We start from the raw sequence: 20,495 nt of genomic DNA, 5'->3' as shown, positions 1-20,495 counted from the left end.
TCTGCAATCAATGTAGACTGCTCTCTTATCATCTACGTTAAAGTAGATATTTTTGTTAACATAAACTCTATTAAATTAGAAATAAAATTAATTTAAAATTAATAACCAACTAATAAAATTAAGATTTATTATTATGCACAAACTTCAATTTATAAAATTATTATCGTCAAATTTAGAATATAAGAATATAAGAAAAATTTAATTAAAAATAAATACATGTTCTAAAATACAAATCAATATTACTATTGCTAGTAGCATTAGTATTATTACATTAAAAAATTTAATAATTGATATTTAAATAGGTTTATATAATAGGATTCAATAATGCGATAACGCAAGATTCAATCATCAATTTACTAATTTATTTATTCATTGCAACAGTTACGAAATAGTTTACAAATAAATTTTACTCTTCCTTAAAATTTTGACGTAAACAATTATGTCTTTAACTAATTATTATTTTCTTATTTAATATAGTCATTTTATTGTGTACGAAACATTCTCTATTTCAAGACTAGTAAATTTATATTTTTATACATGGGATCAGTTATTCTCCGAGAACCTATATTCGTCAAAAGACATCTGCGCCTCCATCCGATATCTCATCGCATCATGCTTCAAAATGCCGTAGTTGACCACAGTGTCGACCATTTTCGTGGTCGCTACGCGCCCGCATCCATGCGGGATCATAGCAGATAGCACTTTGGCGAAGTCGAGGATCCACCCCCCGCGTCTTCGGGGGATGGGAGCAGAAGCAGTCGAGATGTAAATTCGATTGGAGGCACCGGCTACACGGGATACTCTTATTTCCGAAGATCCAAAGAGGGGGTGGGCGTGAGCGACAAGGTAGGGAGGGTCTGGTGTCCTCCAACTCATCCTCCCCGTCCTCCTCAGCGGAAGGATGCCTCTGGGAGCGCCGCTTATATCGAGTTAGAGCCGTTTGAATACAGACACACTCCTCCATGGTTAGAAGGGGCCCGGCAGGCTGTCGGAGATATCGGAGGATCAAAAGTTGATACCCGATCTTCCTCGCGCGACTCCAGCTATCCTTATATGATTACCCAAGGACCTCCTACCACCGCCGTTTTCCTCTCCCGGCGAAAGGGTATCGGCGCAGTCCTATCTCGCGGAACCCTCCTCCCTCGCCGCCATCTTAAGACCGATGCACTAGTCCCGCACGACGCGTAGAATACTTAAGGATCCGTGTCTTCCGCGGTCCCTACCACCCCATCCACGGACGACCTCCATCTTTCCGAACTAGGCGGTTGGAATGACGTGTAGTACGCATAAAGTATTCCTGGGAGACGATCCGTTTGGAAACTGAGTTACGGCTGCTACGTGGTCCAGGCGGCGATACGGTCCGCGACATCGACGAGGTCGATCGCGGAATTATGCACGGTACCACGAGGTGGAGGAGGGATGATTATATTTCCATTTGCACCGCCGATGAGATGTTACGCGTGGGAGCGATAAATGCGAATAGCTGGAAAAAAATTGCGATCAAAGGATGAGAGATTCCGAGTATAGTTGTGTTTATATAGCTAAATAAAATCTATGTATTCAATAAGGTTTTTAAGTAGTTACAATGATAACTAATGATTTGAAATTGTAACGGGTTATATAAAATTGGCAAAAATTAAAATGAAATTAACATAAAATATGAAATTGTTATATAATAATTGATAACTTATTATTAAATGAAGGCAATCGTATAAGTGATCATACCGAGGTAATATTTTTGTTTTTCTGAAGGAAATTTATTATTCATGTCTTGCTGCTAAAGTTAAGAAATACTTAAAATCATTAATTTTTTTGAGAAATTAAACAAAGCTAAACTAAATTTTAGTCAAAAGTTTTTATAAAAATACGCTATTTTTATCAATTTATATGCATTGAATGATTATCTAATCTCCCTCATTAATCTGTCTCATAATGTTTATGTCAGTGCAACACATGTCGTCGCGTAAAACGTAGGAAGAATCGAGAGCTAAAGGTACTGAAGAGAGGCGGGGAGAATTCGTTGATCCCGCTCATCAATGATGCAGCCGAAGGAGATACACGATGCCACGGTTGCTTCAGCGAGGTACGATGCATGTCCTTGGGGGTCGATTTCGCCGAGGACGACATAGCATCGACGAATAATCACTTTTCCGAAGTATTCTCTGGCCGGCATTCCCGTGGATAGCCACCCGCGACCGTGGATGATCATTTATTCAGGATGGGTAATGAATCGGACGCCCATGGGAGCGTCGTCATCACCTTCGTGCGGATCGCCAAGCCTATTTGTGCGCACTCGTTGATTCCCGAAGACTTACTAGAAGACTTTATAGTTGATTGGAAATGGCATTGTCACGCTACAGGTTACTCCTGCTTGTTTCCCTTGTTTGTGGATTTTTTTATTAAAAAGGGTTTTTCTTGAACAAAGATCTTATACTCTCTTAATTCCAATCTAAATCGACTTAATTTTGATTTTAATCTTGATATTGTATTATCGATATTATTAATTTGAGCCTAATTAAATATAATTTTAATCATACACAAATCTAAATCACAAATGTTTTATTTTAATGACAAAATGCAGATAATTTTTTTCAATATAACAAATTTTATATTTCTCTCTGATATAACGGTACCACGAGGAAAAGTTCTCTATGAAATCCTTCAATAAAAATTCACGAAAACGTTTTATATTATATATATACGGATCCATGCAAGTCAGAATTCAATCGATCTCTGACTGTATTAAGTCCGGCCGGAGACGCTTGATTGATCGCCGGAACGCGCGACGTGCCCTTTTCTTCCTCGCAGGCGTAAACGACCATTTGTTTTCCTCTTCCCGCTTTCCATGTCGAGCTATTTGTTTAAAGTCGCGCGGTGCACGGAAGAAAGAGAGAGTCGCCTCGTTATTAGAGAAGCCTACTGATAAATGGCTGCATCCGTGACAGTCTGTCGCCTGATCGATCGAAATGTCGGACTATTTAAAAAGAGCAAAAAAAAAAGAAGAAAATGAAGAAAAACGGATCACTGTTTAGCTAGCCATGCACAGTTGCAGCTTCCAAACGCATTCGGAAATGTTTGATAATTTCTGGAGGAGCCACAAGCGATCCTGCCGGATGCTACGTCAGCCGAATTGACGAGGGAGCGTGCACGCGCGAATTAGTTACTATTTGACCTATGTGTGCTCTAACTGTAAGTGATCGTGAGCGAAATTGCGCTTGTTCCTGCGCACGTTTCCGTCAACGGAAGGAACATATCTCCGTCACGATCCGCGCGTGGAACGAATTAGCTCGCGGCACGCAACGCACGAAAATTGCATGAACCGTGTGCGCGCGAGTTCCCCTAATCTCCCTCTCAAAAATTCCATTAGCCGCGCGGTGTCCGACGATAATTGGACATCGACGTTTTTTAATCCGGTTGACCCGTGCAAATGCAACTGACGTGCAAATCCACGCAGCATCCGGGACGCATTTTCGCGAAATGAGATTTCGCTATCCGGTCACTCGTTGGCTTGAAAACTCGACGAGCAGAGGAATAAAGAACGAGATACACACAAAAAAGTAGTCGCAAAAACGCGTATAATAATTGCGCGTGGTAAAAATGTAGGAATAATAATTTTCAATAAGGAAATATTTGCGTTAACAGAATGCATTATTTATAGATATATATTTTTTTTCTGCGCTAATGATGAGAAAAAAACAGGAAAATCGATGTCGTAACATTAAAGCGATTTAAAAGAATTGTTTAGCCAAATTTAAAGTAATTTATACATATGTATTATAAATCGACGAAGCATATTATGCGCAGATGAATGAATTGATTAATATTGATGCCATTGATGGAAGGTGGTTTTAATTAAATAAATATGATGTCTAATTCAAATAAAGTCGTTTTTAACATCGGTCTTAATTTTGTTTTAATTTTTTAATAAAGTAAAGAAAAATATAATATAATAGTATAATTTAAGAGATTTAAAAATTGCTTTGTTAAAATTTACTGTTCGTTTATCATTTCAATATTATCTTGCATACCTGTCACATAGAGTAATAAAACAGCAAATCAATATCTTCGTTTGCTTATTTAAAAGTTTAGCGAATTTTTCTCTAAAATTTACAAACTTAATATTTTTCTAAATTATATAAAGCTTTTTCTAATAAATGTTATTTTTAATAAGTAATAATACGGTATCTTTTAATAATGGCACTTTTCATCGATGGCCAATTACAACGCGCGTCTTCGAGCCGCAACAAAACCATCAGGATCAACCTTAAATTACGTCGTGCAATCATATTTCCCTTCGTCCTCTAACGGACACATCCGTATGTCGGATCCTCGTGCCACTACATCACTCAGAGTTGTCACAGGCCGAGACAGGTTACGACGTTCTCGTATGGTTTCCACCAATTTGGCGACACGCTCGCGCGCGTTCGCGCGGATCCGGACCGAGTTATTGCGGGGGCAACGTGCAGGACGGGGGGGGTTGTAAATAATATGGAAAACCGCGGTATGTGCGCGGGGATGCGGCCCTCTCCATCGTGCGACACTCCGCCGAACGGTGTACGTGTACAAGGACACGAGGAAAGGAATACGAAAAAGGAAAAACGGTGCCGCAGTGGTTGGGGGAGCGGGGGGGGGGAGAAGGGGGATTGAAAACGACGGAAGGGGGAGAACGAGATAGCGGCGTCTCTGACTGGCGGTGTACGCCGGCGGGTGACCCGAGTCGCCATATTTCAAACTGGGGCGTCCTCCGAGGGGCCGTGAATACCTTAATAGTCATAAGGTGTATCCGCATACGGCGAGTATATGGAGTTGTCCCCTAAAACGTATTCGAACATTCCATAGCCGGCAGCTGCACGAAGATGATACAACCCTGGACGGCTGTTCTCCGCGAGAACACGATGAGGCGGAGCGCGCGAGGCGATACCGCAACACACAGCCGCTGGCTGTTGCTAAAGTGGTGTCGCAGAAATTGCGATAGCCGGGAATATTCGCGCGATTGGTACTCACGACGGGGCGGCACCAATGACACGAGGTATTACGATCGCACGGTACTTCGCAAAATTGTTCGGACAATTTTCAACGCCGCGCGCAGATCGTTACGGGATCATTTTGTCACTGCGATCCAACTTATTGACTCCGCACTCTCGTTGCGTACTCGGGATGGGTAGGAAGAGGTTGATGTTTCGAGATTCAGAAACCGTTTAGGTATCACAGGCAATGTAATGCAGGCAATTAAAATTGCTGCAAAATATAAATAAATGTTAAAAAATTTATTACTTAGTTTACGATACGTTGGAACTGTTTTACAAGTGCCTGAACCTAATATGATGATGTCTCACGTACGTCTTGGCGCGGCCCGATGCTATTTAATAATGAACGGCTCTCTATTACTCAATGGCTATTAGGAAGCACGCGGGAGGGATGGTTTTCGGTTCCGCTCGGTTCGCAGTGCAATCGGTTAATCACCGCTCTCTCATCCCCGGGCTCGTACAGCCTGAGACAAGGTTTAAGCGCCAACGTAGCCGCGCGCGCCCTTTCGGCCCACCCACTGGTCCCCATATCAATTAATCTTACCCAGAATGCAATAACTGTCCAATCTGCTCCCGTGGCTGCGTCATGGTGTCGTGCAGTCTGTGCTGTAATGTCCCTCCACAGCCTCTGTCTCGCTCTCTATTTATCTTTCTCCACGCCTATCTCTCTCGCAGATAAATTTTTCGAATCGTTCCCTATCTTTCTTCTCTCTTTCGCCGGCCCTTATCCTTTATCTCCTGCGACGTCCTGCACGATTGGTACAGACGATGGGAGCTGTAAACGACTAGCTTACGGAAAATCTCACGTCCGCCCCAACGTAGCGCATCGTACACCCCTCCCCCTCCTGCGCGAAATAATGAGCGGCGGGAGGGAGGGGAAGTTCAGGGTAACTCTCTCCGGCAGAAAACATATTGGGCTGTTAAGGGGTTCTTCAGGGTAGTCTGCTTAATTGGCACGGCCGTTTAACCCTGAATTACAGCGAGTGAAGCTGGGACGATCGTGATCCGGCAGTGCCAGATTCAGCGACCTTGATTAATCGAGCTATCGACTTGGACGGAAAGTGGAAGGACCATTTAAATGAAGACGCGTATCCTGAAAATATTTCCCAATGTAATTATTTTCGGTTAGGTATTTCTTCATTTCGACTTTGATAATATGACGTGCATGTAATGCACGTCAATCTAATATTTATATAACGTCAATATATTATTTAAAAAATTATTTTTTATGTTAATTCGGTACCGTAATTATATATACATATTGCAAGAAAATAAATAAGAGAAAAATATATTTTAATAAAAACGCTTCGAATGCTTAAAGAAGGGAAAGAGATTGTTAGACAGAAGCGAAGGGTTTACAAATGGTAACAGCGTTTATTGTTAATAATAATGACAATAATATTAATAGCGAGTCTCTAATTACAATAATTACATAATGATATTAATGGTACAACAATAAAAATTTCGATAGCGAGAAAAAGGGAAGAATATAATAACTTCTTGGTGAGGCCACACGGCGAGCGAGCCGCCATTAGTCGGTACGACTCTTTGCGCCGCGCACATTACGTGCCCTCTCTATTTATAATATTTATAGCTTCGATTTATTTATATGTATATATTTATACGCTTAGACTAGCCGTGATACGATCTACGTGCTATTTACAATTTTTGGTCACAGTTGCAACTTTAGGGGTTGGTGGTCTTGATGACTCTTTTCTTTTTTAACGACAGGTGCGGGAGATATGCAAAATACAGTACGTTCTCGCCACGTACTTCGACACGTTGTACACCATTGATCATGTTACTCGGACGTTGTTTACACTTAAGAAGTACATTTAAATGTAATATAAAAAAGTGTAGTTCTTAAATTATATATTATTTCTTCTATATTAAAAATGACGTAATGTTGTTTGTAGATTTTTAATTAAAAAAAATCTTAATTTCAATAATAAATGCAATTTACATAAATTTCTGACATCTTCATAAAGTTATAGTCTTGTAAAATGTGTCCGATTAGCTCGACGGTCGTACTGCGTGTCGTGAGAATATCTACGCAATAAGAGAAGTTACAGTAACAGGTAATCGATTTGCAGGTAACTAGACGATTAAAATATAGAAAGTGTTCATCGTTATCCGTAACAAAAACAGTTGTCAGTCCATTTACTTTCACGCTTATCGTTATAATTCATAAATTATCGTTTCTCACCGCAAAAAGTTTTCCGTCCCCGAATAAAAATCACTGAAGAAACCAAACCCCGGCACACACTTACTTCACTTAGGAACGAAACGGATGCAAGCGCTTTTTTTTCATGGAATGTCCAGTCGCAACGATTCACCAATTCACTTTCTCCATTTATCCTGAGTATATTCCGCAAGTTAAGAGGTCCTCGAAGTCGTGGGATATTCGCGTTAGATTAAAATAGACGCGCGCGAAACCAATGGTCGAATAAATATCAACTTATTCAGTCTCCTCGCCCTAACGTCAAAAGATCAATAAAGATCTCGCGATAAAAAAATGCTACGGTACCCCCTTTCCGGCAAATTTTACTTCATCCCGAGAGTTCACTCTCGAATTGCACTGTTCCGGTTAATTTCGCATCTGTTATGCGATCTGAATTTACATGAACTCTTGTATCCTCAATGTAATCCGCGTTACATCGATATTAACATTTTGCTTTTTGATAATTTTTTACGTTACTGCAATATACACACATATATTTTTAGTTAAAATCAATTATTCTTCTAAACAATATATAATGTAATTCTTTTTACCTTGATATTAAATTAAAATTGTAAATTTAGTTCATAAATTCGTCTCTCAAGTGATGTTGACGTTTTTTCAACGTCAAGTTGATTTTTTTCCTATCTTTTTTTCTGTTTAAGTTTATTAAAAATAGACAATAATACAAAAAGCAAGAAGTTAATATTCTCCAGCCATCAGTTCACCATGATGCAATCCGCAATCGCTTCACTCGCGATTCTATCCATGAGATTAATTTATCGCTCTCTTCTCCGCCATCGACGATCGTGGAGATCGTCATTTATGATTTCATTACTTATATAGTTGCATCCTCAATCCGGCTGGATTGCCTGAAGGGATTCGCGGAAAAGAGTCGCTAATTGCGACAATCTCCAATCATCGTTCCGTATCAATCTGGCGCCGGATTATCAACCGCTTCCTCGTCGCGGTCTCACTGCATCATCGGTGGATTTCCACTGGGCAGGGAATTCTGTCCGGGAATCGAGCCAATCGGCGGTCGATGCGACGCGTTCAGGTCTGCGTGCTGGGTCTCGCGATGCCTCCTCAAATCGACCTTACGCTGAAAAGCTCGGCCGCAGAGTTCGCAGGCGAACGGCTTGTAACCCGTGTGCTTTCTCGAGTGCGTGATCAGATTGCTGCTTTGCGAGAACGCTTTGCCGCACACCTGACATTTGTGAGGTTTCTCACCTGTAACAGAAAGGACATAGAAATTGTTTAGAATTAAGTTTTCCGGTCGATCGATATCCGAACGTACTTAACTGATGAAAGATAAAAATAATTATTCAATTGTAAATTTTTATCTATCATGGAATATTCTATACCGATATGCAATAATTAGAAATACATATAGAATAGGAAGGAATATTATAGGAAAGTTTCAATTACAAAAATTTATCTCACAATATTTCATAATTTTTTTAAATAAAATAGTGACACACATCTGATAATTCTTTTGTTAGTGAAACTCTCTTTGTCTATGAATACAGATACAACGTGTTGTTTTACTCGAATTATCTATAAGACAATTCATCGTCAAGTACAATGAACTTAAAAAGGGAATTGGAAAACTCGAACAGCGCAATCCAGCTTCCCTCTTCCGCCTGTCGCATTCCAGCGAGCATGCACGTTAATCCCAAAAGTACTGAAGTGCTGCCAGCTCTATCCTATTCGGTCAAGACTCTCCTTAAGCCGTGGAGGAAGGGGGATGCGGGGGAGGAAGGAAGACGGAGGGCATGGAAGGCTAGCCACCTCGCAAGACGGGTGTAGGTGGCATCAGCGATGCGGGGCACGCCCGGTTAAGATTTCCTCCCAAGCGAGAATCTCAGCCACCCCGGCGGCGAGAAAAGGCAGCGAGAGAGACGGACCGAGAGAAGAGCGAATAGTGGAAAGGGGTGTCTATGTGCTCCACTGTAGGGGTTCGTTGTCTAAGGGGCGAGGAGAGAACCCCGGCTCGAAGGGTCGCCGCTCGTTTCTCTCATCCTGGCCGCCGTGCTCTGATTGGCGGCCGGGGGCGGCTCCAACCCACGTGTTACCATGACTACCGGCGGGATAACCCGGCTGCTGCTGACTGAGGGCGAGAGAGAAAGCGGCTGCCTGCCGAGGGGTGGTGGTGGCACGACGACGATGCGAACTACGCTGCCGGTGGGCAACGGAGGGCCCGTTAATGGACTCCCCCGTACGTCCATATACGTCTGGCCAAGCAACCGGTACACAACGTACGTACACACTCGCCCTCTCGGCATCGGCACGGACGCCACGGGCGCGGAGGGTGGATCCATAAACAACTCGTTAGCCGGGCCTTCAATCTCGCCCCCGCCGATACGACCGGGCCGTCGATCGCCCTCGCGATTATACCCGGCCGCGATCTTGATTTCCTATCCGGGAAAAAATATCGGCTACTTCTTCCCGGGGATTTCTCGGGACCGGACGTGATGACCCATATCCACGGAGATGCGGTATCTTTCCCGAAATTCGAGTCAATGCGAGGTGCCACGAACATCGATCCGGTGGAGCTTAATTTAGGATGTGTATATTAGTTACCTTGTGCTCGCGATGCGATATCTTACAATTTGATTTTAATTTCGACATTTATACTTCGCGTGTAAATCACTACGAGCTTAATAACGTTTCTCTGTTTTTTTGTCTGATAATCTCTATTAAAACTTCTCTGATATATTATTCATATTTTTTCTAAAATATATATAGCAATTATCTCGAATCTTAAAGTAAAAAAAATGAAAAAAACATTGTCGTTAGGACATACAATAATTAGATATATATTTATTGAATGACATATTATTAGGCAATGGTTTTCTGTGAAATTTGACTCATTTTATCAGGTGCACTATTCACTTCCACTTTATCAACGTTTATGTATCGCGCACAAGGCTTCATACAGTCGTTTTATGCGAACATCAGTCGCATAGTTACGCTGCCCTTCGGATCAAGATTCACGCGCGGATTCAGAGTTAAGGACGCGCTTTTGTGGAGGGTGTACCGTAGGAATCCGACGAGTCCGCCGCTCGATGAAATTCCTCGGAATTCTACCCGAGTGAACCCCCGGAGGGGGTGAGACGAAACGGATAGAATTTTCGCGGAGTTAAGCGCCGATGGAAGCCAGGACGGGGGTGGAAAAGCGCAGGGCGGCCGTTTGAAATTTATGAGCTCGTAAAATCAAGAACCGTCCGAGCGCTCGCACCGAGGTTGCCCGTTTCGCGTCTATATCGCAACGACTTCGCCATGGTTACGGAATATTACTTCTGCCAGGCGAAACGGCCATTTGAAAATCCAAAATCCCTTGGTACAAACACTTCTTCAAAATTCGTCTTCTGTATATACTGAGCCGATGTAAAATATATTAATTATATAATTAAATAAAAAATAAAATTTTATCTTAGATATTCAAGATTAACTTTCAGGATATAAAATAACTTTCTCGAATCATTCTAAATAAAAAATATATCGATTTTAAATTTATCAAAAATTTTGTCATAAATATCAGAGATTTCGAAAGAAAAATACGGTATATACATAGTATAAAATACCTTACATATTATTTATTATATATATTACCACTTATATAACTTATATTAATTTCACGGTGCATCATGTTTTATTCAGTGGTATACTCTACGCAATTTGCTATCTAAGAGATAATGTCACTATTTTTATTCCCTTATATTGTTGATGCAGCTAGCGCGAACCGCGGCATTTTTTAGCGGCCGGGAAGATATTAAGTTCAGCGTTCATATGCGGGAAAGAGAGGATGGCACTTTAAAATATCATTTTCTTGAGAAAACGAAGGATTAAGAGGACGGGGGAAAGAAAGGAGGAGAGGGGGAGAATAATGTGTAGAAATGGAACGCCGGGTCTACTGGGATTCTCGTTTCTCGGAAACAAAGTAAAGAAGAGAAAGACAGGGCAGAAAGAAAAGGAGCCGCCGGAAATTTACGCGCTCATAAAAATCAAGAGCCGTCGGAACTCTCTCGGATCCGTCGGGTTTATTCCTTCGGTGGAATTGTCTGTGTCAAAATAACCGCGTTAATAAATTCGTTGAAAGCAACGAGTTACCCAGGACTTGCGATGCGTTATCCGCGTTGCGCGCAAGACCGAACGTTGCAATTCTTCGTGAATACTGTTACTACTATTAATTATTGACTAATCGAGAGGGTCGATCTAGTCCCAATGAAAATTTTATCGAACCTTGTTGTAGATTGCATGTTTACGTTATTCATGAATACCAATATTTTCTTGCAAAGGCAAGACAATGCAGCTTCAAGAACGTGACCGGAACGGTGATCGATGATCAATAATACTCCGAGTATGAACGGAAAATTCCAACTGCGAGCGAAAGAATTTTCGAAAGGAGACGAAGGAGGAATTTTCGGAAGGAAAATAAAGAATATAGAATACGGCACATGCAGAACGTACGTGGTCTTATGTGTTCGTGTAAGAAATGTCAAAACGGTGTTCAATTCTTCAAGTGACATAAGAAATTCATCAGTTTTAATAAATTTGCAATCAATTTTAGAATTTTATTACAGATCCTGCGTCTTTTAACAAAATTCCTCGAATTTATATTATATAATATTGCATTGATTTGAATCACAGAATTATATTACGCAATTATTAAATTAGAGACTTTGAGAAAAAAAGTTAATGATTGATAAGTCAATCATAACTTCATAAATCAAACTTCATTGAAAAACTGAAATATTCGAAAAATAAAACGATCTAATAATATTTCGAATTAAAATTATATATGTACGAAATTGCATTATCAATACTTTCAATGTGATTTTTCAATATTCGCTAAGAAATTTCTGTAAATTGCGACAATTTAGCTTTGACAATTCGTACATGATTCGATCAACAATTGGAAACCGTATAAATTATAGGAGCGGATTCACCGAGAATAGAGGAATTTTCGAAGAAGAGGTAAGTCGGATGGAGAGAAAAAAAAAGCCGAGCGTCTCTCGGAATTTACGCGCTCGTAAAAATCAAGCACCGTCGGAGCGCGCCTTATCCGTCCTTATCCCTTATGCGGAAAGCACCGGGAGGTTTCGATCTAAATGCACACGGGATGCATTCTGTACCGCAGTCCTGCGCATGTATACCTCTGCGGCCCCGAGGAGTGGCGAGATCAAAGATTTAACCGGCGGCGGCAGTTGAGATTCGACGCTTGCGAATTTTTAACAGCGAGAGAGGGAAGCGGATGAAGCTTCAGTTGGCTCCTTTGAGGGCCGAGGAGAGATTCGGGGCTGAGAACCCCTGAGGTTTAAGACGCCATTACACCCCTCAGGGCTGTCGACCGACGCCCCTAAAACTATATTAAACTCCCGGAAATCTTGTGCGCGAGAGGGTACTCCGTCTCCGCTAATTCTCCCGTCCCATCGCTCCTGCGTCCTTTGCGAGTGCCGCAAGTTCGAATGTTCCCTTCGCACGTCCTCGCGAGCGAACTTAACGAGAAACTGAGTATTCTCATCGACTTGTTCAAAGATGCCATTACAACAATTTGGCTTACTGGAGAGTGTCTCAGTTCAGCAATCTGAATTTACATATTTAAATGTTTTAAACATTTATTAAAATTTTTTGATTTAATTAATCATTAATATTTACACATTGATATTTGCGTTTTAATTACAAATCGCGAACAGAACGTTTTTTTAGACGTTTCAATGAAATAAGTACACAGGATGTACTCCAATAATTTTCCTCAATCTTCAATATTTAATTAGAATAATACAATCGATGATAAAGTAAAAAATAAAATATATATTAATCTTAAATACATTAAGTATTTAAAAGGATTGTTAAACAAATTTCTTAGGCAAAATCTCATGCATATGTATTTTTTTAAAGTGTCCCTTCACTAATTTGGATGAACATTAGTTATAATTATAAAATAGATCTCCATATATTGGTATTATTCCAATATCTGATTTTGAAATTGTGATATTTAAGTTATTGCACGTTTTTATATTTGAAAAGAGAAAAAAGTGAGCGGTCCAAAACAGGAGTGATAGAAAGCAAACGGAAAAGACAAAAATTGAAATGAAAAAAGAGAAATAGGAAAAGAGCGAAGGCAAGAGGGAGAGATGGAAGGGGAAGATGCTGGTATGTAGAAGGTGAACCGGACGCTGGCCGAGGCATTGATTTCTTCTCGTCTTCATCGACCACGTTCCGACCACGGCCTCTTGGGGCGTCTCTGCCCTCTAACTGAAATCCTCGTGTGAGACGGGAGGAGGGTGGAATCGAAGAAGAGCGCCACATCTCATATTTCATATCGAGGACAGCATGGATTTTCTTTCGTATCTTCAAAGCTCGCGCAAGGATTACCTGAGGATATCAATCAGACCGTTGCTTCTGCACGGCATTCGTCTCAGCGACGGATCGGCGAACAAAAAATATTGGAGAGATATGATTGGAGAACCAATGGAAATTATTATATTCCTGATATTCTGTCAAAATATATTGTTCGGCTTTTTGTGTTATCTTAAGGGAAACAAATTCTTTTTTAAAAGAGATACTTGAATTTTTTTTATATTTAAAATGTAAAACAAAGAAGATATTTTAATATTAAATAAATGGGAAATATTTATATAGAATTTCTGACGTAAAAAGAGAGAAAAAGAATTTCTATTAATAAAAATTATAAAAATTATTAACAAATTAATACTTATTTGTCAAAATTATGTAAAAAATAATTGCTAACTTAAGGTAAAATTACATCAATGTACTGCACGCATGCAGACGTATAGCAATATAAATTTTTTGATAAAGCTATCTAGCGAGAAACGGAACTAGAAAAATCTATTTTTAGTGAATTTCCAATATGTTTGAAATATTTTGTCGTTGCATGAAGTACAAAATAAAAAAAAACGTAAATACCAATACGCTCTTGTACGGTGTATACGGATATACCGATTTACAAGCGGCCGTTACTAGTCTCCAATTTCGCACTGAGTCACGTTTGTGTTTACCAGTTTACGCCCACGTCAGCCATGATTTTACGCCCCATCCCGGCGAAACACGGGAATCCCTCAGTGGAAAGATAGGTGAAACGATCGATCGCAAAAAGATGTCGATTACAACCAATCCCAACGTGCACCGATTTATAAATAAAAAAATCTCTGAGAACATGTATATGTAATACAAATCTAGTTTACCGAATTAATTCACAATATTTAAAAAAGATAAAACAATTCCGAGAATATTTTATCTACAGATAATTGCAATTAATAATTTAAATAATTTTAAAATATATAAATTGCAACTTGGAAATTTCCCGGATTCCGCTGTCATTGTCTCCTAGAACATTTTTCCTTTCTATGGAGGGAATATAACATATTCAACAAATAATAAAATATGAGCCATTTACACGTATGCGTCAGTATCGTTTTGTTACTCTTTTTCGAGAAAATGATTATTGCTATCCGCTCAAGTTCATAAAATAATAAATAATGTGGGTACATCAAACTGACAGATTTGTCTGTACCTTTGAATTGAATTGCTTTCGTATTTCAAGTACTTTTCGAACAAGCACTCTAAACTCAGGATTGATTGTGATTAAATATTTGATATTGAATATATAATATCTGTCTATAATTATATAATTAAAAATAATACGAATTTTACATGACGCAAATATTTAGTAAAATTGATTAAAATCTAATATATATAATTGAAATTGAATTTTGTCGTTACATAATTTAATCATAAATCGGCGACAAAGAGTGTTCTGTACCAAACAATAATTTTAGCAGGGACGATCGGGGAACAGGAATCAAGGGAAGGAAGTAGGAAACACGATACCGAGGACTAAGTCCGTTAGCTCCTTAGTGCTTTTGGTATACCGCAGGGAACCCGCGATAATAATCCTCTCCCGTACGATCATGGCGGATGTATGGCTATTAAATTATTAGCGCGTCGATCAACATTAGGAATCGTGACAAATCCGATCTATGCCATCCGCGCTGTGACTCCTCTTACCACATCGCTCATGTGCGCGCAGCTTAATTGCCAATTGTGTTTCGAAATGGCTTCGTCTTTATCCTTCAAGCGCTCCTCTTCTTCGCCTACGTGGTTATTAATAAATGACCCATTGATACGAAAGCAATTATTGTTTCAACTGCTGTAAACTGATAGTGAAGGAAGTACTATTTGACGCAACAACGTTAGATTTTAAGATTCGTCGCAAGATTAGCTAAATTCGAAAAGTAAACATCTCTAGTATTTTTAAAGTAACAGAAGCCCGCATGCTCTGATTCTCTTCTAAATTTTTTTCTTTAAATATTTCAATTGCTCAATTTTAATCCAATTCCCCCGTCGCTTCCATTCGGCCATTCCTATATATATACAGCGCGAGACCGCAAACGCCACTTTGATGCCAATGACGCGGCTAAACTCACATAACTCTAAAATACGATGCAGCCGATATATCCGCGGGATAACGTTAAAACAAATTGATTGCATCGACTGCGTCCATTGCCGCAACCAGCTCGCAACAACAGCCCTCACAATAAATAACAATAACTAACGACCGAGTCTCCCTGATCGCCGGTGAACATCACACTCGCCCCTTTCCCCTGCCCGTACACGGCATATCAAACCCATCCCGGCTCGTATGCACGCGGCCTCAAGTGTCAGTGACGAGCCGAAAGAGAGAGGAAGAGAGAGAGAGAGAGAGAAAGCGAGCGAGCGAGAGGAGAGTTGGGGATGCATAGACGCGCCCGATGCTGCTGCGCGCTCCGGGTGCAGTTAATTTCAACCACCCGCACGCCGGGCGGCCGGGGGTTGTTCGAGTGGGTGGTTACGCGGATAGGCCGAGGAGCGAAAAAGGGGGTGGCGACGGTTTCGAGGGGGTTAGAGTCGCGGGTGCCCGGGGGAGGGAGGAGGAGGGGGTGGACGGTGCTAGAGCGACGAGATATATGTCGGGATGGTAAAAGGGGGGTGAGGTGGGGCAACGGAAGTGGCGAACGAGAGGCAGGATAGCAGGAGCGGACTTGGGGGGAGGGAGGGAGGGTGGGTTAGGGGTAGGGGGGGGTTGACGTGCTCCCGGCATGTCGATATCCCTGGAAATTTAATCATGCCGTTCCACTATGAACATCGCGCGCCGCGCCACTCGACGAGCGCTATATGGATGACGCCTCGGTCCCGTGGAACGTTATACCGGCGAATTTGCATGTTTAATGTGGTATCGGTTGCTCGCGCGCCGCGCTCGTTCTCTCACCGGCGCGACATTAAATATAGCGTTTCCCCGCTCGCCGACGTCAGCACCTCATCCAAGGGGCGCGCTTTTATCGTTCTCGATGACAAGGTCCTTGTCATCCGGTAAATCTAACGCTATAGTCTCTATATATGGATAACAACTCGCGAGTTCGCTGTGATCAAGGATAGCGAATTATTATTAATTTACTAACGAAGTTACACTATTATAAGTACAATATAAAAGTACAGCAAATATGTTCGGTTTATTAAGCGTACCTCTCTTTTAATTTTATTTATTTAACTTTCTCACGCCTGTGAGACTTTATTACTATATAGGTAATTCATTTCACAGCGTTTTTATTACAATATGCGCTGTCTCTGTAAATCAAAAAGGCCACACCCAACGATAAGAGACCCCAAACACTGTCCTACGTAATAGTGTCCAATTAATGTAACACCGTCCCGCACCCTCCCAATCCGGAAGACATTCTTTAAGAATCGCAAACAACGATACAATCGCGCGATTAACACAACTGCAATCGCCTTCACGTGTCGGTTCTACGTGCCGTGTAAACACGCTTTTTACCGCGTGTGGTCCGATACGCTGGGACAGGGGCGGGTACGTCGTCGTCGCTAACGAGCCGTAAAGACGGAAGAGGGACGAGAAGGGGCCGGGTCGAGGGGCCCTCGCACAAGGGGGGAGGGGATGGGAGGAGAGAGGGGCAGATGGTCCTCCGACCATGTCGCGAAGTTTAAACAGCTTAGAGGGATGTTGCGGCGCCCCGATGCTTAGGGCGCCAAGTCAGCCGGAAACCTCTAATAGCCCCGTCTGTCTGCGCGGAAAGGAGAAAGAGAAAGAGGGAAAGGGACGTATAGCCGCCTCGTAGTCGGGGATGGAGTCCACAGGCGTACCGTGAACGCGGCCGCAAAGGTGCCCCGGTACAGGTTGTATCTCCGCGAGTATACGATAACCGCACCCTCGAGGTGAGCGCCGAGGGAAGCGCGTTCGACCAGGTATTCGCGTATACGTCGCAGCCGCAACTGAATTCATAATTCGAGAGGGGGAGGGGGAGTCGAGGACGGTGCGCGCTCGTGCCAGGGGTAATTATTAATCGTGTTACGAACACGTCGATGCCAATGTACATATGTACGCGTGTGTTAAAAATACGCGGATACTTTAATTCGGCAATGTTTCCCGAGTGTTTTTCTTATACGGTACAATTTTTGAATAATCACGCGCGACGTTCCCGAGAGGAGCAATAAAGCTACGCGCAAAATTAAGTAATGAGACAATTAATTTAAGAACTTTTCAAGCAAAATTAATATATCGCAGAAGGTAGATGTATAATAAAACGAGTTTATAATGATAACAGAATATTAGAGAATTAATGTGCGCTTGAGTTCCATATATGTAGATTTTACTTTCGAGCAAATTCATTAGCCAAGGATTGCAAACATTAATAAATGAATAATGCATAAAAGTCAGGATTTCGACGCAGCTACGTTTACATGTAACCAGACAGAGTAAAGTAAATGGATGACCTCGACGATTTCAATTAATCATCTCAGTTATTGCGAGTGTTCTAATGGATATCGTATTACGGAGTCTTTCACGAGACTTTAATTTCCTCCGCGATAACGAATACGGATATTGTTTGATGCGTATGACACACATTACATATACGTATATTTCCCTGAAGGCGTATAACGCTAAAAATAAATTTTATTGTCTATTGAAATTTCATTTGAAAACCGATATCTTCGGTTATTCGACTTAATGTGGAACAAAATGTGATTTAATGTACATTTATTCAAACTATTCAACAATAGTCAGTTAAAATTTTTTATGTTTAGATAATTAATGCGAAACAAAAACGACACACATGGAGAACAACAAGCCGTTCAGAAAAAAACTGCCCATTGGAAACAGACGTCTCAAATGTATGTGCCACCGAACATTCGGCCGAAGTAAAAACATTCAAATGAAAAGATGAAAAAGTACACAGAATGCACTCATTCTTTCCTTTTTTCCCTTTGCCTCGGCCCATCGACTTTACTTTATATCAACAGCGGACAGGTTGTGTTTATTGTGAAAACAGGGCACGATCACGCGTGTGTAGATAAGACCACATACACACTGCGAATTGATCATCCCAATGACAGAGGGTCGATGATTTCGATAATGTTCTTCTGTAATCACATGTCGCCGAGAGAAGTCGGGAATCGTTGATTTTACGTTGATTTGAAATGCTGAGGATGACACAGTTTTGAAAAAACGCGCATAGTTAACATCAGTTAATTAAATAAACATACTAGACATTTTGTAGTTATTTGTATAGAAAATTTACTTAAAATTATTTCGGAAAAATCGGCAAAATGCATTGCTTCTCTAGTAAGATTCAATAGCAACGGTTAATTCTGACGTATTATAGGTTTAACGAACAGCATCACGAATTGTCATTGTATTCGTCAAACCGGACAACACATTGCGCGCAGCCAGTCGACGCTATCAAAACTCACGACCCGCCAAGCTTCGCCCTGCGAAGCTCTGAAAATATTCTGCCGCCCCTCCCAAAGACATTCTGCCAGTGTTTTCTCATCGAAGAGACTCGTGGCCACTTGCCAGTCTGTCACTTCGCTCGTCAACCCCTTGCAACGACCGTGCACTTGACTCGTCGCATCCCCTCCCTGCCTCGTCGCGTCCGTCGCCGCTACTCCCCCCGAAAACGTTCGCCTAACTGCGAAGGTAACGCGAAGTAACGCTCCGACCCCTCGTAGCCTATTCCGGGTTGCCGGCTCGCGCACGAACAATATTTGCAGAGCTCTTATTCTCAACCCCCGTGAGCGGCGGCGCTTCGACCCCCCCCCTCCCCCCGCTCGCCCGAACCGCCCGTTTCTCTTTCCACCCCTCGTGTGCACCAGCAACCACCTACCTACCTACCTAATAATGATTTTACGTTACGCCACGCCGTTCCCCGGGGAATCCGACGGTGCCGCACCCTTATTGCACATGGCCCGTGCTCGGTACATGGGGTACGTAGGAGGCCGTAGCGGGGGTTGGAAGGAGAAAGAGGGCTGATTATCATTAGCAGCGGAGTCCCAGAACACCCTCGTAACTGCCTGACGCACGTACTCACGCAGCCGGCGCGTCGCTCGAGGTCGTGGGAGCAGCGAGATTTGTTCGTGCGTATGTGATAAAAAAAAAGAAAGAAAGAGAGAGAGAGAGAGAGAGAGAGAAAGAGAGAGAGACAGAGAAATCGCATCGGAGTGAAAACAGTACGTCGAATCGATCTAGTGAGCGTGTGTACAAGCTACCAGAAGCGTGTAGCTTATCAGAGAAAACGACGAAACAGATTTCAAGCTAGATTTGTATTTCACTTTTTAATAAATAAATTCTACGATAAAAGAATACAATTTGGAAAATTAAATGCTCTGTTCGAATATAAAAAGAATTATTGAATTTTTATTCAAACATGAAGTATAAGCACGTATAATTTTAATTAGAATAAGTAATAATTTTTTTTATTCAACATCTTTAACAACACATTTTTCAGGTAAGAATTCGATAAAAAATTGGTTCTAAATTTTCAAATCACGTAGAACGTATCAAAAGTATCTGTATTGAATAAAAAAGGTTAAAAAATACGCAATGCAACTTTCCCCTTACTCTCCTCCGCTCAAGAAAGAGCTGTCCCCCGAGAGCGAAAGATTCCTACGGAAAAGAGACTCGGACTCATCCTCGTTTCACGGCGCAATTGCTGCGACCGTGAACGTCATTGGTCGGCGCTCTCACGGCGCCTCTGAATTTTTCATTCTCCTGAATAATAAATTAAATGTTTCATGGCGTCCCTCCGCACTGGGACGCAGCGGTGCGTATAGGTGGACACAACCGCGCGCAACACGAGGATTCGTGGGTGATTCTGCAGGTTGTTAGAAAAGTCTCCGGAAGTGACCATCGTTTTGTATCCTGCTGTACGTTGAGTCCTTCGGTCGTTTCG

At 41.6% G+C, this 20,495-nt stretch overlaps 1 protein-coding gene across 1 annotated transcript in view; it reads right to left on the bottom strand.

Annotated features, from left to right (window-relative positions):
- Positions 1–7,842: 7,842 nt before the first annotated feature.
- The window catches only part of LOC105453357 (fez family zinc finger protein 1), a 26,279-nt gene continuing 13,626 nt past the window's right edge, over positions 7,843–20,495 (bottom strand). The window contains exon 5 of the mRNA XM_011695238.1: positions 7,843–8,475. Coding sequence (XP_011693540.1) covers positions 8,219–8,475 — 257 coding nt within the window. The 3' untranslated portion in view covers positions 7,843–8,218. The remainder of the gene's footprint in view (positions 8,476–20,495) is intronic.

Source organism: Wasmannia auropunctata, unplaced genomic scaffold (assembly GCF_000956235.1).
Source record: "Wasmannia auropunctata unplaced genomic scaffold, wasmannia.A_1.0 LD336000.1, whole genome shotgun sequence".
Classification (NCBI taxonomy): domain Eukaryota; kingdom Metazoa; phylum Arthropoda; class Insecta; order Hymenoptera; family Formicidae; genus Wasmannia; species Wasmannia auropunctata.
This window is presented reverse-complemented; position numbering and strand designations above follow the sequence as displayed.